Source organism: Gadus macrocephalus, chromosome 13, assembly GCF_031168955.1.
Source record: "Gadus macrocephalus chromosome 13, ASM3116895v1".
Lineage (NCBI taxonomy): Eukaryota > Metazoa > Chordata > Actinopteri > Gadiformes > Gadidae > Gadus > Gadus macrocephalus.
The window spans coordinates 16,401,399-16,419,827 of NC_082394.1; the positions used below are offsets into that span (position 1 = coordinate 16,401,399).

An 18,429-nucleotide genomic window follows, 5' to 3' on the forward strand; every position below is an offset into this window, starting at 1 on the left:
TAATTGTTTTGATGTGCGTTGTCTTTGTTTGGTTAACAAATAAACAATGATTGTTTGTATTTAAACAACGAGAGGAACAATGTCTATAGGACCTATTCCTATTTTTCCCCCCAGAAAATTAATTTCATGGAGAGCTGGGCTACGTATTAACGAAAGTGGGTCGATTACTAATATACAATCCATTTCTAGTTCACCATTCACTCAAGTGTTGAATCCATTGGGAATGGGACTAAATAAATATATCAACGACTATATCAACTATATTCTACCATTTAAAAATAATGCAAATTGTAGGTCAATGAATTATTCATTTTTGTCAAGTTGTAGGTGTGCTTTATTCTCGATGTCATGTTATTTTATTGTGTGTGAAGATGGAAGTCATTTTTATACCCGGGCTGAGGACGGGTATAGGCGGCTGAGCATGCGCAGTGGCGACTTGTGCCATATTGGAATGAGGTCGTGAAACGACCAGGCGGAAAGAAACGGCACCTAAAACCGACTTGAAAAACTATTTACTGGTAAGAGACTAAATCTGTGACTGAATATTCACACACTGCATGTGGTTTATTACAGATTCCTTACGATGTTTCGCATTTTGCTTCTTTGTTCGTCTTTTTTCCCGTCTCTCAAAAAGATGAGTCGGGCTGTGTCGAGTGCAAGCGCCCTTATTGCTCGAGTCATGACGTTTCAGTAACTTGACTTGACTCGCAGGCGTTGCATGTGCCAACCGTACACACGTCTGCATTTGGCACCACCTCGGATCCCAGGAGGCAATCTTGTGTTGGTTTCTCTCGATCGGAGCTTGACATTTCCTGTTTTTGTTAGCCCACGTCAGAGTGAAAGTTCGTTCGTCTCTGCAGAGCCACATTGCATTAACGGCTCCTCTAATGCTGAATGCTGCGGGTAGTCCGCACCGCACAGCCTACGGTCAGTACACGCCGGGTGAGCGACCGTTTAAAGATTCATCTGGGATATATATTTGTGTATATATGTATATTTATATGTATATATAAAGATATATATCTATATCTATATCTATATATATGTGTGAGTGTGAGTGTGTGTGTAAAATTGGAAAACCCTCAATAACAAATAACTCGTGATAGACCAAGTCATTTGTTGTGGTGAGGTGCCGAGGTCTCTCCATTGGGTTTAGCCATGTGATGTCTGTAACGTTATGCGTTCCAACAAACACGTTAAACGAATTCCAGTTACTAATACATTTTCTGCCTTTTAAATGCGACATTTGAGTAAGTTATGTTTCGATGTTGATTCGTTTTATCCGTGCTGCTTTTAACTTCCCCGTTGTGCAACTTGAGTGCGGCTGTGCGACAATGACAAGCCATGGTTCAGTTGTCTGTTGCAATGGTCAACGGGTAGTTTAATCCAATGTAAGCAGTTGTTGATCCTGGTGTAATACGTGCAATGTGGATTTGAAGTGCTGCACCTCATTTGCTTTCCACCTCTTCGGCTTTCAACATGGAGCACAGAGAGCTGGCGTATCCCCAGCATTAGTTTGGACAGCAGGGTGAGTGACCATGGACGCTCCAAGGGGCCACCCCGTAGTCCAATGGGGTTTAGTTAGTTAGTTTATAATAATAATAATAATAATAATAATAATGATGATAGTAATAATGATGATAGTAATAATGTTGATTATAACAATAACAATTGTTATCCCTATTTGACATGGGGCCACACTGCAACCGTCGGTTATTACAACATTTATTACTATTGTGTTCTTTGTGTGTTCTCAACAACAGCTACCCAGAAACATATTGTATGTGTAGGCTTTTTTTTTTTTTTTTCATATTGCAGAATTCCATTTTATTGATAATGAAAGCTGAAACAAAAGTAGAGTTTTTGTTTATTTATTTGGGGAGAATAAGACTTTTGTGTTAGAATAAAGAGTTGTTCAAATCTCCTGCTAAGTAGGATGTGAGTCTACCTGTATGCTTTTCACAGACATTTCTGATCTCCAGGAACTTGTTCCGAGAATAAATGCAACCTAAACGTATGCAAAACAACATTAATAGCATTTTAAGTGCAGTGTGTACTGTAAACAAATCCACCTCTTTGAATCTTATCTGCATCATCCGATAAACAAAAAGGAGAAGAGCGAGTCCCTGATCCAGAATGTTTGTGTGGGTAAACACAAAGCAAACTGTTTTCCCTTTCATCTGATTGCACTCCAACAATACCGAGAAGTCCATGAAATGATCTCTTAAGGTCTTTAAATCCTGCAGTCATCCCCGTGCCTCACTTTTAGTTCTGGTTGTTTTGAAAAAAAACTCTTGCTCTTTTTTTTATCCATCTTATTTTCTAAGTGTGAACCCCACCCCCTCAAACACAATGAGGCCCTCTGGTGTGTGTGTGTGTGTGTGTGTGTGTGTGGGGGGGGGACAGGGAGCGGGAAGGGAGATGGGGAGCGCTGAGTGCAGGGCAGGGCGCTGGGGTCGGGGTCGGGGTGGGGGGGGGGGGGGGGGGAGCAGCATTGATCCATGCAGAGCACATGGGTCCCAGCGGCTGGCAGGGGAGAGGTGGTAGGGGGGGGTGGTTGACCGGCAAACTTTTAATAGAGACGTCAGACATGACAAAGACAGGGCTGACAGGCCAGCTGAATGGATCCCTGGTGACGGAGGAACTGGGCCCGGGCATCGCCATACGCCTGGCTCTCCACTATTGTCAGGACCCAAAGCCTTCAAGAGCCTTTTGTAAAAGTCGCCGCATTTCCCTGCCTTATCTGATCCTTGTGGTTGTGTATGGGTGAATGCGGGGCCCTCTTTACTGTTGCATTAAACCTGCTGATTTGAACACAACAAGAGGGTCTGTAGTCAAACAGCACAGCCGAGATGGATGCGATCGCTTTCATAGTGACAATTATTCATAATAAGTGAACCCTGATTGTGCACGTTGTTGTTGCCTTCTGCCCGGCAATAAAATCCAGTGTGCAGTAGCCTAGTGGTTTTGTTTTTTGAGTTTTTTAAATCACCACTATGCATAGTCCCCGAAATCTTCTGTTTGACTGGATTAGTCTGCTGTCCTTAAGAGGTATTCAATGCTTTTTTAAACAAGCAGCTTGTGTTGCAGCGCACCGGGTGTCTCTCACTCTTAAGACTGGCAACGTGCTTGCTAGTTTTCTGTTTCAGTTCTCTGCCGTTCTCGTGTCAATCTCCACTGTGGGAGCTGCACTTGTGGTTCTCGGTTGCGTACCATCTGGTGTACCACTCAGGTGGTGGTATCCTTGCCGTGCTGATGAATGATAGATATGCACCATGTAATTTGGGATTTTACTCGCCTTTCTTACTCTTTCCTATTGATTGCATCCAGGAGCTTTTTAGATATGCTGAGAATATGAACACTGTAGAATCCCCAAGGCTTTAGTCTCTCGACTTATTTTTCGTTTAATTGAAATCAAGACCAAAGATATTTTGATTTATTATTGGTTTAGAGTCTGACTAAATGCAAATTCACATCATGTTGGCCTTGATGCAATATGTGCTGCTGATGCTATAACACTTTTGGTTGTATATATGTATATATATTTCTGTTTCTACGAGCAGAAACAGAAATTCGTGTGGTGGCCATTTGACTTCCCTTCCTATTAGTGGAGAGTAAAATATAGTTCAGCATCAAACAGCCACTGTGGGGACGCATTCTTTCCCAGTGCTTGTATTCAGGCCTCTGCATACTGCTAGGCAAGGCAAGGCAAGGCAACTTTATTTATCTTATCATACAAGAGGCAGAATCAAAGTGTTTCGCATAGAAACATTGTCATACAATAGAACATTGTCAAATAAGAAAAGAAAATAGATACGTAAAAGAAGTAAAAAATATATTGTATGTATGTATTTAAGATTTAGAAGAAGGCTAAGGCAAATATCAAAGTCTTCAGTCTTGTTTTAAAATTGATCAAAGTTGGGGCAAGTCTTAAGTCCTCAGGGAGTTATTCCAGCCATTTGTTGCATAGTAACTAAATCCTGCTTTCCCATGTCTCGATGATTACTCTGGGGATAATTAACAGATTGGTCTCAGAAGATCTTAGTTGTCTAGAAGGCTTATGTAGTGGAAGCATATCAGTTCTATACTTCGGCCCTAAAACTTGTAGGGACTTATAGGTCAGCAGCATGATTTTTCAATTCTCGGACATACAATTCTCGGACATACAGGGAGCCAATGTAACATTTTAAGAATTGAGTGTAATGTGTTCACATTTTTTGTTCTTTGTTAGAACTCCAGCAGCAGCGTTCTGAACAAGCAGTAGCTGCCTTAGTATTTTCTTTGGGAGTCCTGTAAGGAGGCCATTGCAGTAATCAAGCTTCCTAGTGATAAAGGCATGGTTCTCGGTGGACATGAGCCCTCTAAGTCTACGTTTTTAAGGTGTTAATAAGCAGATTTTGTTACTGATTTGATGTGACGGTCGAAATGTAAATCTGAATCCATGATAACCCCTAGATTTCTGGCTTTGATTGAGGATTTCAGGGATACATAGTGAAGGTGTTTGGTTACTTTAAGCCTTTCCGTTTTAGGACCAAATACAATGATCTCGGTTTTGTCATTTAGTTGAAGGAAATGTTGCCACATCCAGTCTTTAACTTGCTCAATGCACTGGCACAGCAGATTTATGGGCCAATAGTAATTTGCTAGGGTGCTTGTATGTGTGTACTACTGCTAGGGTTCTTATATTTAGGGCTGTGTACTACTGCTAGGGTTCTTATATTTAGGGCTGTGTACTACTGCTAGGGTTCTTATATTTAGGGCTGTGTACTACTGCTAGGGTTCTTATATTTAGGGCTGTGTACTACTGCTAGGGTTCTTATATTTAGGGCTGTGTACTACTGCTAGGGTTCTTATATTTAGGGCTGTGTATACTACTGCTAGGGTGTTTGTATCAGGGCTCTGCTTCTCGTCTTGCTGGGGTGCTTTTTTCAGGGCTCCGTGTTTACTACTGCCAGAACAATTTCTTCCCACAAATTAGGTTGATCTCTAATGAGTTTTACAAATTAACATACTAGTAAACCTCTGCTGGTTATATCAGCTTATTTGGAGAGGTGAATGGAATGCATACAGTGGTGCCCAATGTGGGCAGTAGCAACAGACCGGTAAGCTGTACGGCACAAGTATAATTGACCCTTTGATGCACTAGCCTTGTGCACCAGAGGACAAATTATACTTTGATGCTCTGGCCTATTGCACTTAATGATAACCATAATAATTATCCTCTGTCCCCTGCAGCACTACGAGACTTGGCCTAAAGGGGGCGCCCAAAATGAGTCAGGAACCACTGGAGTCCGGTAGGTATCCTCAATATTCAATGATTCCATCTGTTGAGTGGTGGTGCAGTCAGACCAGATGATGAGCTGTTCTCTGTGTGCGTGCAGAAAGGGACTCTGGTCAGGATGTGTCCGACTTCAACTGGGACGACTACCTCGAGGAGAGCGGGGCCACGTCTGTGCCTCATCATGCCTTCAAGCATGTGAGTAGCAGGGCTTCCCGCAGATCATTTTTCAGTAAAGGTGGTCGGATTCGGGGAGGTGGGGACGGGGGACGGTTTGCTGTTGGACTGGGGGAGGTGGGGGGGGGGGGGGGGGGGGGGAAAGCTCCCCGTCAGGGGTGTCAATGTGAAGAATCAACAACCTTGTTTTATATGTCTGGCTCTCGCTCCCCCCCCCCCCCCCCCCGTCTCTCTCGTTCCTCTCTCTCTCTCTCTCTCTCTCTCTCTCTCTCTCTCGCTCTCGCTCTCCTCTCTCACACACACACACACACAGGTGGACCAGGGCCTGCAGACGGGCTTGGCGCCAGGCATGAAGCTGGAGGTGTGTGTGCGCGCGGAGGCCGACAGCCCCTACTGGGTGGCCACCATCATCACCACCTGCGGCCAGCTGCTGCTGCTGCGCTACGAGGGTTACCAGGACGACCGGCGCGCCGACTTCTGGTGTGACATCATGACCGCCGACCTCCACCCGCTGGGCTGGAGCCGCCAGCAGGGCAAGACCATGAGGGCCCCTGAAGGTGAGGGCCCCGGCCGCCTGTGGAAAGAGAGAGGGGGGGGGGGGGGGCTTGGTGGGAAGAAGAGGCCTTGTCTTAGTCTCCTTCGACCTCTATTTGAGGGATTGGGCTTCCAAAAAATCAGTTAATTTTTTCGAAATTGAATTCGTTATTCAAACCTTCTGGCGTGGATGGCCAGTTAAGGTCATTGCACATTGCAGTTTGTTTTACGGAATTGTACAATCGTATCTGCACATGACACACTTTTACATTGGCATGTTTTCACGTCATGTAAATAACCGCAGTGTCACATGGTAACTGTAGGCCTATGCCATCTCGTTTCTTTAACAGATTGAACAGATTCTTCAAATGAATAAATAGACAAGGCTCCGTTTCAATTAGTGTTGGACCAACACACTATGTTTTGGGTTCAGTCAGTAAAAGGGCCATAGATATCAATGTGTCAAAAAATAGTTTTTATGTCCATTAAATTCTGGTCTCGGTTGTCTAATGGCGCGTTTCAATCGGAGGGTGCGGGTCGGTTCGTGGCACAAAGGATAGTGTTTTCAACGCCAAAAGTGGGCATGACCCGGACTGAGCCGTACTCGTCTCGCAGTACTCCTCCGTTGGGGTACTGAGACGCCTGAAAGGGTGCCGGCAAGTTCGAGCTACACACGCCGTCCGTTGATTGGTCGACAGAATTGCACTTCCGTGCGACAGGGGGATAATAACAAACAAACGCATTACTCCCGAGGTATTTCTGAACAACGGCGAAAGCTTCGTTTTATCTGTCGGGCAAAGGTTTGCAGTCCTTCTTGGACATCCTACATTGTTGATCTTCGTTCATTGTGCGTGTTTTCTTTTTCCTTGGATTTATTAGCAGGCTACACTGTGTCGGGCTGCTATGAGGTCACGATGCTAACGTAGCTGCTGCGCCTATCGCCATCTGGCTTAAACCCCCCCCACCATAAGGGTACTGTCGGCGGCGGTGTCGCCAAACCGCACCGAATCGACCGGCACTCTCGAGTTGAAATGCACCATAAGCTACCTGTGTCTCTGTGTTTCTGTTCTCAGGGGTGCGTGAGAAGCACCAGGACTGGCAAGTCTTGCTGGAGACGGCCATTGCTGAGGAGGGCAGCGCACCTGCCAACCTGCTGGAAATGGTGTGTACTCAGTCTTGAGTGTGAGTGTGTGTGTGTGTGTGTGTGTGTGTGTGTGTGTGTGTGTGTGTGTGTGTGTGTGTGTGTGTGTGTGTGTGTGTGTGTGTGTGTGTGTGTGTGTGTGTGTGTGTGTGTGTGGCCCTGTTCCAACCTGCCATTAACATCGACTTGGGTGATCTGAAGTGGACTGCTCTAGGTAAGTCGGTTCACACCTGTCATTAGAAGGCATCTCCATATGCGGTCATCATTTCCGTTTGCAAAGACCAAATGCGTTGATGTTTTCAACCGGCGGGAGGCAGCAATAAACTTCCACATGCCTAGTCTACCGAAATGGGAAAGAAGAAGCAATCAAAACAATACAGCAATCCAAGTCTGATTTACATTATGAGGCTGCTTTCAGTTGAGTGGGCGGTTTTTTATTTTGGCCCAGGACATATTGTCCTACAAACTGCTAAAATAATATGGCTTTTTGCGGCCCAGTGCACCTCTTAATGTGGACTGAACTATGGGATCGAAATGCGTTCTCAATGCATCTTGGGTGCATTACCACCTGTACTTCGAGCTGCCCACGTTTGAACGGCTCACCCAAGACGGACACTAATGCCAGGTCTGATCAGGGCGAGTGAGTGAGTGAGTGAGTGGGTGTGTCTGTGGGTTTGTGTGTCTTTTAATCCCATATTAAGCAGGTCAAGGTCAAACTTTGTTCGGAATTATAGTGATTGATCTATGAACATATTTGTACAACACATCATAATAAAAAATGTGGAAATGAATGAAGATAAAATCATGCATCCATTTGGCCTTATGTCCTATCCTACTGCATACTTCAACTGAAAGGAGTTTCCTAGCCTATCTAGCGCTTATGATGCAGGGCGTTCTCTCACAGTGTGTCATATCCCTCGCCTAGTGCATGTCAAACAACCACACAGAGACACTGGATATTCTGTCTTTAAGACCCACTCATTATGACCACCACCACCCCCCCCCCCCCCAGCCCCAGCGCGGTAAGGACCCGATGGAGCTGCTGTGCGCCGGCTGCTACGTGGAGCTCCAGGACACCAGTGACCCTGGCCTGGCCTGGGCGGCCGAGGTGGAGGAGAACGTGGGCGGGAGGCTGAAGCTGCGGCCGCTGGGCACCGAGGGGCTGGCCGACACGCCCTCCACCCTCTGGCTCTACTACCTCCACCCACGCCTCCACCCGCCCGGCTGGGCCCAGGAGCACGGCTGCACCCTCAGGCCCGCCCAAGGTCAGCCACGCCGACTCTACGGCTCTCCGTGTTTATCTTCACCATTTTTTTCTTCCATGTTATTTTTTTTATTTAAGGGATTTCATTGGATTGTATGGGGGGTGCTGCTGCTGCTGCTGCTGCTGCTGCTGCTGCTGCTGCTGCTGCTGCTGCTGTATAGCTGGCCCGGCTCATTGCTTTGGATGCAGGGCCTGGGCCACAGAGCTAATTTAAAACCAAACACCATGGCTGAATGGAGCCGTCTTTAAAATGTTGCTGAAGGTTATTTAGCCGAAAAAGCTTGGTCAACGCTTTAGACTAATAATTAAATGTCGAAGGCATTTTGTTTTGAGGTCGACTGTTTGGAATGAAATAAGACGTTTTAGAGGATGTCAAAGGATTTCAACCTGTCGATACAATTTAAATGAGCATGGGCTTGTAGTAACTAGTTTCTGAAGAAAATATGTCTCTTAAGCCAATGTATTGTGTTAACCAACTGGTTGGAGCCCTTCTATTCTGTTAATCTTGGTTCAAACCTGTTGTCAAGCTTCCATTTTGTGGTTCATTAATGCAGAACTAAATTGCAGCCTCAAGGGAGAGAAACTGCTTTGATAATGTGACAAATAGATGATGGGTAATGATGAAAAATGTGGAAACATCTTTTTTCAAATGTGAAGATTTTGTGTAAAGAGGTTCTCTGATCAAACTTGGGTGAATCCTACTTATTCAATCCTCATTTCCTCCATTGTGTCGTTTTTGGCCTAACCCTAGCTTGTAAACTGAAAGGAAAATGTTAAGTTATTACCAATTGATGCTTTACTTCCCATTTATTTGATGGGGTAGTATTATATAGATTTTAGTGTCAAATTTTTCACGATTACAAGTTATGTCTTCAAAATATCTCATACACTTTCACCAAGGCATAGTATAGAAAAGTATTGTCTGAATAGAATTGAACTCATAAGTCATTTATATTAAGGGGGCCCTCGCCGATGGTTGGTCTGAATGTTAGTTGGGGATAGGTTCATCTCGAATGACTTCCAGCTGTGCTATCGCAGCTGGCAACGATTCTCAATCACACTTCTTTACTGTCGACCGTCTTCTCTATAAAACCAGGACCATTCCCGAGAGGTTTGCATACTGATAAATAACAACCAAGCCCACATAGTGTGCCCGAAAACATGCTCCCTCTAACCATTCATTTCTAAATGTCCAATATTTGACATAGTTCATTTCTGTGGCTGGCTGGAGGGGTCAGCCAGATCAGAATTGAATTTGAATTTGAATTGAGATTCACAGACACTGCATGCTTTGAGCCCTGGGATATGCGCTGGTGGAATATAATGAAAGGTTTCAGCTGACATATACGGCCCGATTAATTCAGCCAACCAGCATTAAACCTCTTCTTTACTTCTCCTCCATCTTGAATAGCGATGGCCTTTTTAATGCTCTGAAACTTTTGATTCCGGAACAACATTGTATTTCTTTGTCTCAGTGGCTGGTGGGGTTATGTACTGTGAAATATGCCTTTTAAAGTATCCCAAATAATACAATAGGCTTGAACCGGCTTGGCCTCTCTGTATTTGTTCTTCCTTCAACTTGTTCAGCATCTGATTCGATATGCTCTCTCCGGTCGCCCAGATCTGCTGGCCCTGCAGACAGCAGAGGAGTGGGAGGTGGTGAGGCAGCGGATACAGGAGCTGCCACAAGATGATGCTCTGGATGAGGTGTTTCCCAAGGTACCTCCACCCCTCATACTGCCCCCCCCCACGGCCCCACCCTGTTTCATCTCGTAATGAGGGGGATTTGCTAATAATAATAGCAACAGTGGCGTCAACAAAAGAGCCTTGATATTCCGGTCTGTATCCTCAGCTTTAACATTGTGTGTGTGTGTGTGTGTGTGTGTGTGTGTGTGTGTGTGTGTGTGTGTGTGTGTGTGTGTGTGTGTGTGTGTGTGTGTGTGTGTGTGTGTGTGTGTGTGTGTGTGTGTGTGTGTTTCAGGACCAGACTCCCATCACGGCTCACAGTTTTAAGGAAGGCATGAAACTGGAGGCTGTCGACCCGACTGCTCCCATCTCCATCAGTCCGGCTACTGTCACCAAGGTAACGGTCGATCGTGCACCCTCGTCAAATCTCCCTCCTCTTTTGCTCTCGTTTACCCGTCTACTACCTGAGTGTGGATGTCTTCTTCCCTTGTTTGCCTGCCACCCTGAAGTGAAAAAAAAAAAAATCCAAGCAAAAAAAAAAAAAAATCCAAGCTAAAAGCCATTTTCGCTCAATAATCGCAAAGCTGTTGAAATATAAACGACTGACCTGACACTTGTGATGTGGAGGTGTAACGTGTTCTTCTAGCATTGAAGAAAGGAAACGCAATGCCTTATGCACCAGTGGGTAAACACCGAATGGGTCCCGTGTCCGTCTCCGTGTCTGCCTCACGCGCTGTGTCTCCGTCTCTCTCAGGTGTTTGACGAGCTCTACTTCCTGGTGAAGATGGACGACCTCTGCGGTATGGACGAGGGCGACGGCGGGGGCCGCTCCTTCCTGCGCCACAGAGAGAGTCCCGGGATCTTCCCAGTGCAGTGGAGCCTCAAAAACGGACTGCCCCTCTGCCCGCCCCGGGGTGTGTGACCTCAAGATTCCAGAGTCAAGATGGTTTTATTGTCATATGCACAACAATTACAGAGCAGTCGCTGGCAATGAAATTCTTTAGTCTTGGGCTCCACCAACCGTGCAATATAAGAGAACGTAAAGGTAATGCTAGGAAAGCTGAGACTTATATAATAAAAAAATTAATGTAATAATAATAATAGTAATAATAATAAAAAGTAAGTGTATAAGAGGAACACAAGTCGGAGAGCAGGGAACTAAATGCAAAACTAAATATGTAAAATGTAAACAGACGTGTTTATCCAGATGTCGACTGGTATAAAGTGGCAAGTTATAAAGTGTCATGGTGGTGAGCTAAGTAGCTTAGGAGTTCAGTAGTCTTATGGCCCGTGGGATGAAACTGTCCCCGAGTCTGGTGGTGCCAGACCGGACGCGGCGGTAGCGTCTACCAGACGGGAGCAGCTGAAACAGTTTGTTACTGGGGTGATGAGGGTCTTTAATAATCCGGTTAGTCTTCTTCCTGAGTGTAGAGGTCCTCCATGGAGGGCAGCGCCGTCCTGGTAATGTGATGGGCAGCTTTCACCACCCTCTGTAATGTCTTACGGTTGAGGGCGGAGCAACTGCCGTACCAGGCGGTGATGCAGCCGGTCAGGATACTGTCTATGGTGCACCTGTAGAAGTTGCAGAGTATCCCGGAGTCCATGTTGAACCTCCGCAGCCTGCGGAGGAAGAAGAGCCGTTGTCTCTGGTCCACCGCATTGTGTGCATGCTTAGGAATATTGATTTACACTCGCACCCCCACGCTCAGAGCATCTGACAGCTCTGAGAGTGGTAATGTTCGCTAAATATATTTAATCTAGCCATCTCCATGCAATTGTCATGGGGATGATGCAAATATTGTGTAAAAACCAATGATGTAAGCTCATTTAAAGCACCCTGCTTTAAAAGTGGTGTTACCACCTTCATATATTATCATGAGCACTGAAATGGCGGACCCCTTAAGAGACATTAAGACACAGCTGGCAAGTCTCAGACATTTCTAACAGGGTTATTTCAAATAGAGTTGAGCTGGTTTTGTTTCTTTTCTGACGTGCAATAAATTATCCAATTCATATTCAATCTCCCCAACCGATAAGACATCACATGTTACAGTATCATAACACCGCTGACATCAGCACAACCACAAGGCCCTGGCCTGCAGCCCTCCCATCTATAATGTAGAGGTGTGTTCCCAGGCTACCAGGGGCAGGACTTCGACTGGGCCGACTACCTGAAGCAGAGTGAGGCAGAGGCGGCTCCACAGCACTGCTTCTCCGCGGTAAGTCCCCCGTCACGCCAGGCTGCTGCCGGGCATGTACCAAACCATCTATCTATATATACCAAAGTCCGAGAGTCAGTGAATGTTTTACTGTTAGGAGATGTGCCCTCTTTATCTCTCATACCTGCCTCTTTTATAGGTGGGGGAAATAACCCATTAGAATAGAATCCTTTTTTTTTTACTGTAAGACACGATGTGAAATGGATGCTGGAGTGACCGTTTGACACCGAACTGGTGCAACATTTGGGTCAAGAGGATTTTGTAGCTGTTAAGATGTCACTAATGACTACATTTCAAAGGCTAAATGCCTCCTCGGCCTCTGAAATACCATTTCTTTCCCCTCTAAAAGACGTTGTTCACCAGCCAAGAGCCGACGGAGCACAGCTTCAAAGTGGCCATGAAGCTGGAGGCGGTCAACCCTCTGTCACCCGAGAATATTCACGTGGCCACGGTCAGCAAGGTCAAAGGGCAATACATCTGGCTCAACCTAGAAGGTGAGGAAAGGGAGACCGCTGTGGGGGGTGTTTTCACACTCTCGCTCTCTCACACTGTTTTCTAATATAATTGGGTTGTTATCATATAATATGATATAATGTTTATTATAGTAATAAGGATAATCAGGACTTTTCCCACAAACGTGTCTTTGGGGGATCTAATGGCGTTGTGTGTGTGTGTTGGTAGGGCTGAAGCAGCCCATGCCAGAGGTGGTCGTCCATGTAGACTCCATGGACATCTTCCCCGTCAGCTGGTGTGAGACCAACGGCTATCCTCTGGTCTACCCCATCAAGCCCCCAGGTACACGGCCTGCCCCGCCCGTCAGCAAGATACAGCTCACACCGACACAGTCCAGCTGTATCACCACCCTATACGTTAAGGAGGCCTACTGCGCTGTGACTTCAATGGATCTCATTAGGTGCAATGTAACGCTGGTCTCTCACTCACTCTCTCACAGTGGAGAAACAGAGGAAAGTTGCAGTGGTGCAGCCAGAGAAACAGTGAGTCGAACAGGGACTTTATCTTCAGCAGTGTGTGTGTGTGTGTGTGTGTGTGTGTGTGTGTGTGTGTTTGTTTTTTGCTGGTTCCTGAGTCTTCTTTCCTTGAATTACAGCAGATCTCAACCCAAGTCCTCCGCACCTGACTCTGAGAGGCAGCCAATGGGCAGCCAATCAGAACTAGGAGAGGGATGTCGCTCCATCAGAGGTATATATATATTTTTTAAAACAAATAGAAACCCCTCCCCCGACCCCCCCCTGACATACGCACTCCACAACGCATCCCACCCTGCTTACCTCGGTGTCCGGTCCACATGAGCAGGGCAGGGGAACGGGAAGTACTGCTGTCCAAAGATCTACTTCAACCACCGCTGCTTCTCCGGGCCTTACCTCAACAAGGGCCGCATCGCAGAGCTGCCCCAGCTCATCGGGCCTGGCAACTGTGTGCTGGTGCTGAAAGAGGTGAGGTGCATCCCATCCCCCTCGGTCGCGTTCGATCCATTCACAAAAAGGAGTTCTCCTTTTAAAGGTATTTGTTTTACGAGGCGTGCCTTGCAAGCCCTCGGGTTGAACACTGTAGTACTGCCGTTAGATTTGATTAGATACAACTAGCAGGAGAAATTTGTTTGTCAAACTCGACTACGATAGGACATTACGTTCCAACAATGTCAGGGCGCCAGCCGAGCCGACTCGTGGTTTCTATTTGCATGCCGTTTGTTTACCCAGAGGGACTTCACAGTGAATTCTCCGTGAGTTAGACGATGAGCCGGTAGTGGGTAGGCGTCCCGGCAGTGCTCAACGCGCTAACCGCTAGCCTGTTGTCTGTGGCGTGTGGAGGTGCTGACCCTGCTGATCAACTCGGCCTACAAGCCCAGCCGCGTGCTGCGGGAGCTGCAGCTGGACCAGGAGGGCCGCTGGCAAGGTCACGGAGAGACGCTGAAAGCCAAGTGAGTGTCTGTTCAACTGGGGGGGACCGCAATACTCATGACCACCTGCAAAATATACAGGAATAGTTCGAAGCAGACGCTGGACGAGACCTGAAGGACGATAGAGAATTGTAGAGCTGGGATAAAAGCAGAACTGGGGGAAACGGAATAGAGAAAAAGAGGTCATGGTAATCTTGGTTCTAGCTTCCAAGACAAGTCTTCTGTTAGCTCAGGCCCTAGCTTGATAGAGGTGCTCGCTCAAACCCTCTGGACGGATAAGGCAAAATGTGAGAAAGTCGGCGAGTCTATGAATATTTGATCAGCTAAACCTGTTTATTTGATGGTCAGGTACAAAGGAAAGAGCTACCGGGCCACTGTGGAGATAGTGCGCACTTCTGACCGCGTGGCAGAGTTCTGCAGGAAAACCTGCATCAAACTGGAGTGCTGCCCTAACCTGTTTGGACCACGGATGGTTCTGGACCGCTGCTCGGAGAACTGCTCCGTACTCACCAAGACCAAATACAGTAGGTCCCCCTGCCGGGCTTTGGATTGGACCATAACCCTACATTCTTCAAAGCATCTTCCAGCATGTTTTTATTATTTTTTGTCAGGAAGAAACATGGGTTTGAACTAAGACCCTTTCGGCTGAGATCCTGACCACGTTCCTTGATAATGTAGTCCAAAGTTCTATGTGCTGAATTACGGTTGCAGGTGTTGCAGCATCGCTATGGCGATACGTTGGTACCTGTACATTCTGACACTGGGTCCTTAGCTTCTCTTACCCCAGTTACCGACTGCAGTGCTGCCGGCTCTTCCCCTGCTCGCACCGACTCCATGAAGGGATTAGCATGTGCAGCAGACGAGCCCTGGAGCGGAGGGAGGAGAGGCAGAGCACCCAGAGTGCCCAAAAACATAGAAACTTATGTATTTTTCTAAATACATATTGTAGCGGGCCTGTGGGTGTGGGGGTTTCCACGCCACCGAGTTGAATAAACCATAACGACACAACACACAAAGCAGGTTCAACTTAGGATGGTTTATTCCCCTCGTAAACACAACCAGGGTGGGAAAAGGGTCATCCAACTCCTTTATGATCCAGTCCTCTCTGTATTTTGCTAGCTCTGGCTTGTGGTAGCCTGCGCTCCCTTTTAACTGCAAGCACTCCAGCTTGATGGCCTTCAGGCCTGCCTCGTTAACTGGAGGAAGTCCATGTATGGCCTGGGGGCGGAGCCAGCAGGTTGCCAGACCTACCGCTGCCCATACTCCTCCCTGGCGTCTGCCACAATATATTGAAATGTAATCTAAAAAGAAATGAAACATAGGAATGGGCTTTCTTTGTTGTTGGGATAATGCTTCCAAATCTTATATATAAAAAAAAGTCTAGGTTTAGTTTACAAGAAGATACATTTCAAACTTTATTCAGCTGGATGCTAAGTAATTTCTCAGCTAGGGAATTAACGTAAAAATTGAATAAGAATGCAAATAGAAATCCATCTGTCGTGTGTTCTCAACCATGACCGTTTCTCTTCCAAATCTGCAGCGTATTATTACGGCAAGAAGAAGAGTAGGCGGGTGGGCCGGCCTCCCGGGGGTCACTCCAACCTTGAAGGAGGGGCGAAGAGGAGGGGAAGGAGGAGGAAGAGGAGGAACGGGCTCTTCGTGCACAAGAAGAGGCGTTCTTCAGCCTCGTTGGACAACACGCCCGCCGGGTCTCTGCAGGTAACCCACACACTGCGCACACACCCACTCGCGTACCACAACACACACTGATGGGTACTCCAGAGAACCCCTTACACACTCGGTAAGGTCTGCTTGTCCGGACCCCCCAGGGCAGCGGAGATGAGGAGGACCTGGACGAAGACGAGTCCCTGAGCGAGGACTCTGGCTCGGAGGTGCAGGACGAGCTTCAGGATGACTCTGAGTACTCGGTGGGGAAGTCCCTCCCCGCCACGCCCTCCCCCTCGCCGCCAGCCACACCCCGGCCCACGCGGCGCCGGCGGAAGCCCTGCTCACCGTCCTTCTCCGATGACGAAAACCGCCCGCCGTCACCCAAGGTACCCGAACGAGCGCCCGCCGACGATAACGGCGTATTAATAGTCTGATGCATCTCATTTTCAACCCAGCCTCAGGCCTTCACACGACAACAACCTTCCATGCTCTGCAAATGGGTCATCTGGTAGATTAGCACGGTCGCCTTATTTTGTTTGTGTGTGTGTGTGTGTGTGTGTGTGTGTGTGTGTGTGTGTGTGTGTGTGTGTGTGTGTGTGTGTGTGTGTGTGTGTGTGTGTGTGTGTGTGTGTGTGTGTGTGTGTGTGTGCGTCCGTCCAGATCGCCAAGACGGAGCCGCCACAGAAGCTGTGTTTGGACACCAGCCCCCTGGAGTGGAGCGTCCCAGATGTGGTGCGGTTCATCAGGACCACCGACTGTGCCCCTCTCGCCCGCATCTTCTTGGACCAGGTACACACATCGGACAAACTCAGTTTGCCTTATGTTGTGCATGTGCGAGTGGGTCCGCGACATTCTATGTAAAGCATTTGCCATGATCAAAATGGCTGTGAAAGCGCTTAATAAACAGTGAGCGGAATCTCTGATACTATCAACTGTATGCTTGTTGTGGATGCTGCATGCATTTCTGTAATGCTTACCGGTGTCGCCTCTCCCAGGAGATTGACGGACAGGCGCTACTCCTGCTCAACCTGCCAACAGTCCAGGAGTGCATGGACCTGAAGCTGGGACCAGCCATTAAGCTCTGCCACCACATCGAGAGGGTGAAGCTAGCGTTCTATCAGCAATTTGCCACCTAGCTGAGGGAAGGGCCGGACATTGGCCCACCTCCCTCCTCTCTGTGTTTGTCTTGGTTAATAAGATCATGTATCTACCACTGGGTATCCTTTTGGAATCCTTCATAATTCCCTTCATGGAAAATGTCAGACGTTGCCATTAAATAGCGTTCCTGGCTTGAGGAGATCGAGTGTTGACGTGATGACAGCAATGGTCCATCTGTGATTTCTTCATCTGCTCTGCTGCTGGCTTGAGACGTTTACCATTAGCTCTTTACAACGTATGCTTACTCCCATCATCCTCAAGAAGGCAGCAAGGTTACTCTCCTGGTTTAAGGTCATTTGAGTTAGGTAGCGAGAATGCAAAATATGAGCTAAAGAATGCATAACAATTTATAAAGGGTGTATTTGTAATAGATGTTTTTTTTTTTTTTTACATACATGATCACTTTTAATGCCTTGTAAAAATAACTTCAATTTTGTCAAACCTTCAAAAGAGCAGACATCTTTTAACCCATTTTTTTGTGTGCACTATTACACACAGATTACAAAAATGTATTAAATGTACTAAGAAGTACAAAAATACTTAAATGTTATGCTTAGATCACAAGTGAATCACAATCTACTTACTTAAATTTAGCAAACGTCCATAGAGGTCGTACTTTTGCTTTCTGTTTACATTAAAGACATGCCAGATGTAGAAGAAAGCTGTTTAATGTTCTCCATCAGTATCTTGATGTTTAAGCCGGGGACAACGCCACAGTCTGGTGGCTTTCGGGATAACACTGTTTCGTCTAAAGAGCGGTAAACAATGCGACTGATCTTATTTTGTAAGCACAAGCAAAACTGTATGTGATGACTGTATTCAATGTGTATATAGAAAGGCATGTGTTTGTAAATAGTGTACATAATCTCAAGATTCTTCTAGTGCAACAGGGTGAGTAGATTTTCTATTTAGCAATACAAAATGCATTGATTAATATCCCAAGGCATAGGCCTACACTTGCACAGTAAATCCTTAAACATTTTTATTTGGAATAGAGTCGAACCTATTGTTAGCTAGATTTAGAAATGGGAAATATTGTGGGATTAGGCCTGCGCATTTGACGTTATACTTGAGATAATTCCTAAATAAATGAATATTTTGGGCAGCACAAACAAATTACAATTATTATGCCAACAATTAACTTTATACTTGTGAATGAGCAGTTTCTAAATGAACCGGAACTCCCTACTTCTTTTCAATGTATGTAGTGTGTGGTGTTTCGATTTGTGTCAAATAATTGTTTTCAATCGTCTATTCAGCAGATACAGTTGTACAGAAAACAAATGAAATTTCATGACTTTCCTTTTGAACATCTATTGTTATTTAAGAATTTGCAGCAATAAAATGATAAATGGTTCGAAAACATTTCTTCGCTGGATTCTTACT

At 46.3% G+C, this 18,429-nt stretch overlaps 1 protein-coding gene across 4 annotated transcripts; it reads left to right on the plus strand.

The window, feature by feature from the left end:
* The first annotated feature begins 368 nt into the window (after positions 1–368).
* sfmbt1 (Scm like with four mbt domains 1) lies at positions 369–18,406 on the plus strand. 4 transcript variants are annotated; one of them, XM_060069860.1, is made up of 22 exons: positions 427–518; positions 826–942; positions 5,236–5,294; positions 5,382–5,476; positions 5,769–6,012; positions 7,063–7,151; positions 8,143–8,395; positions 10,016–10,113; positions 10,376–10,477; positions 10,835–10,994; positions 12,217–12,299; positions 12,649–12,793; positions 12,981–13,094; positions 13,252–13,294; positions 13,408–13,499; positions 13,614–13,753; positions 14,129–14,238; positions 14,566–14,741; positions 15,758–15,936; positions 16,047–16,271; positions 16,546–16,674; positions 16,881–18,406. In XM_060069860.1, the coding sequence occupies exons 3-22, from the start codon at positions 5,270–5,272 to the stop codon at positions 17,019–17,021; spliced, it is 2,643 nt and encodes an 880-aa protein (XP_059925843.1). In that variant the 5' UTR covers positions 427–518; positions 826–942; positions 5,236–5,269; the 3' UTR covers positions 17,022–18,406. The 4 variants fall into 4 exon arrangements, with proteins under 4 accessions (XP_059925841.1, XP_059925844.1, XP_059925843.1 ...); XM_060069859.1 differs by having other exon boundaries at positions 826–927; XM_060069858.1 differs by lacking the exon at positions 826–942 and having other exon boundaries at positions 369–518.
* The last annotated feature ends 23 nt before the right edge of the window (positions 18,407–18,429 follow it).

Excerpts from the sequence above, each read along its gene's own strand:
- sfmbt1 (XM_060069858.1), top strand. The coding sequence starts at position 5,270 with ATGAGTCAGGAACCACTGGAGTCCG. Across the intron at positions 5,295-5,381 it reads TCAGGAACCACTGGAGTCCG|AAAGGGACTCTGGTCAGGAT; the intron begins GTAGGTATCCTC and ends GTGTGCGTGCAG. Across the intron at positions 14,742-15,757 it reads ACTCACCAAGACCAAATACA|CGTATTATTACGGCAAGAAG; the intron begins GTAGGTCCCCCT and ends CCAAATCTGCAG.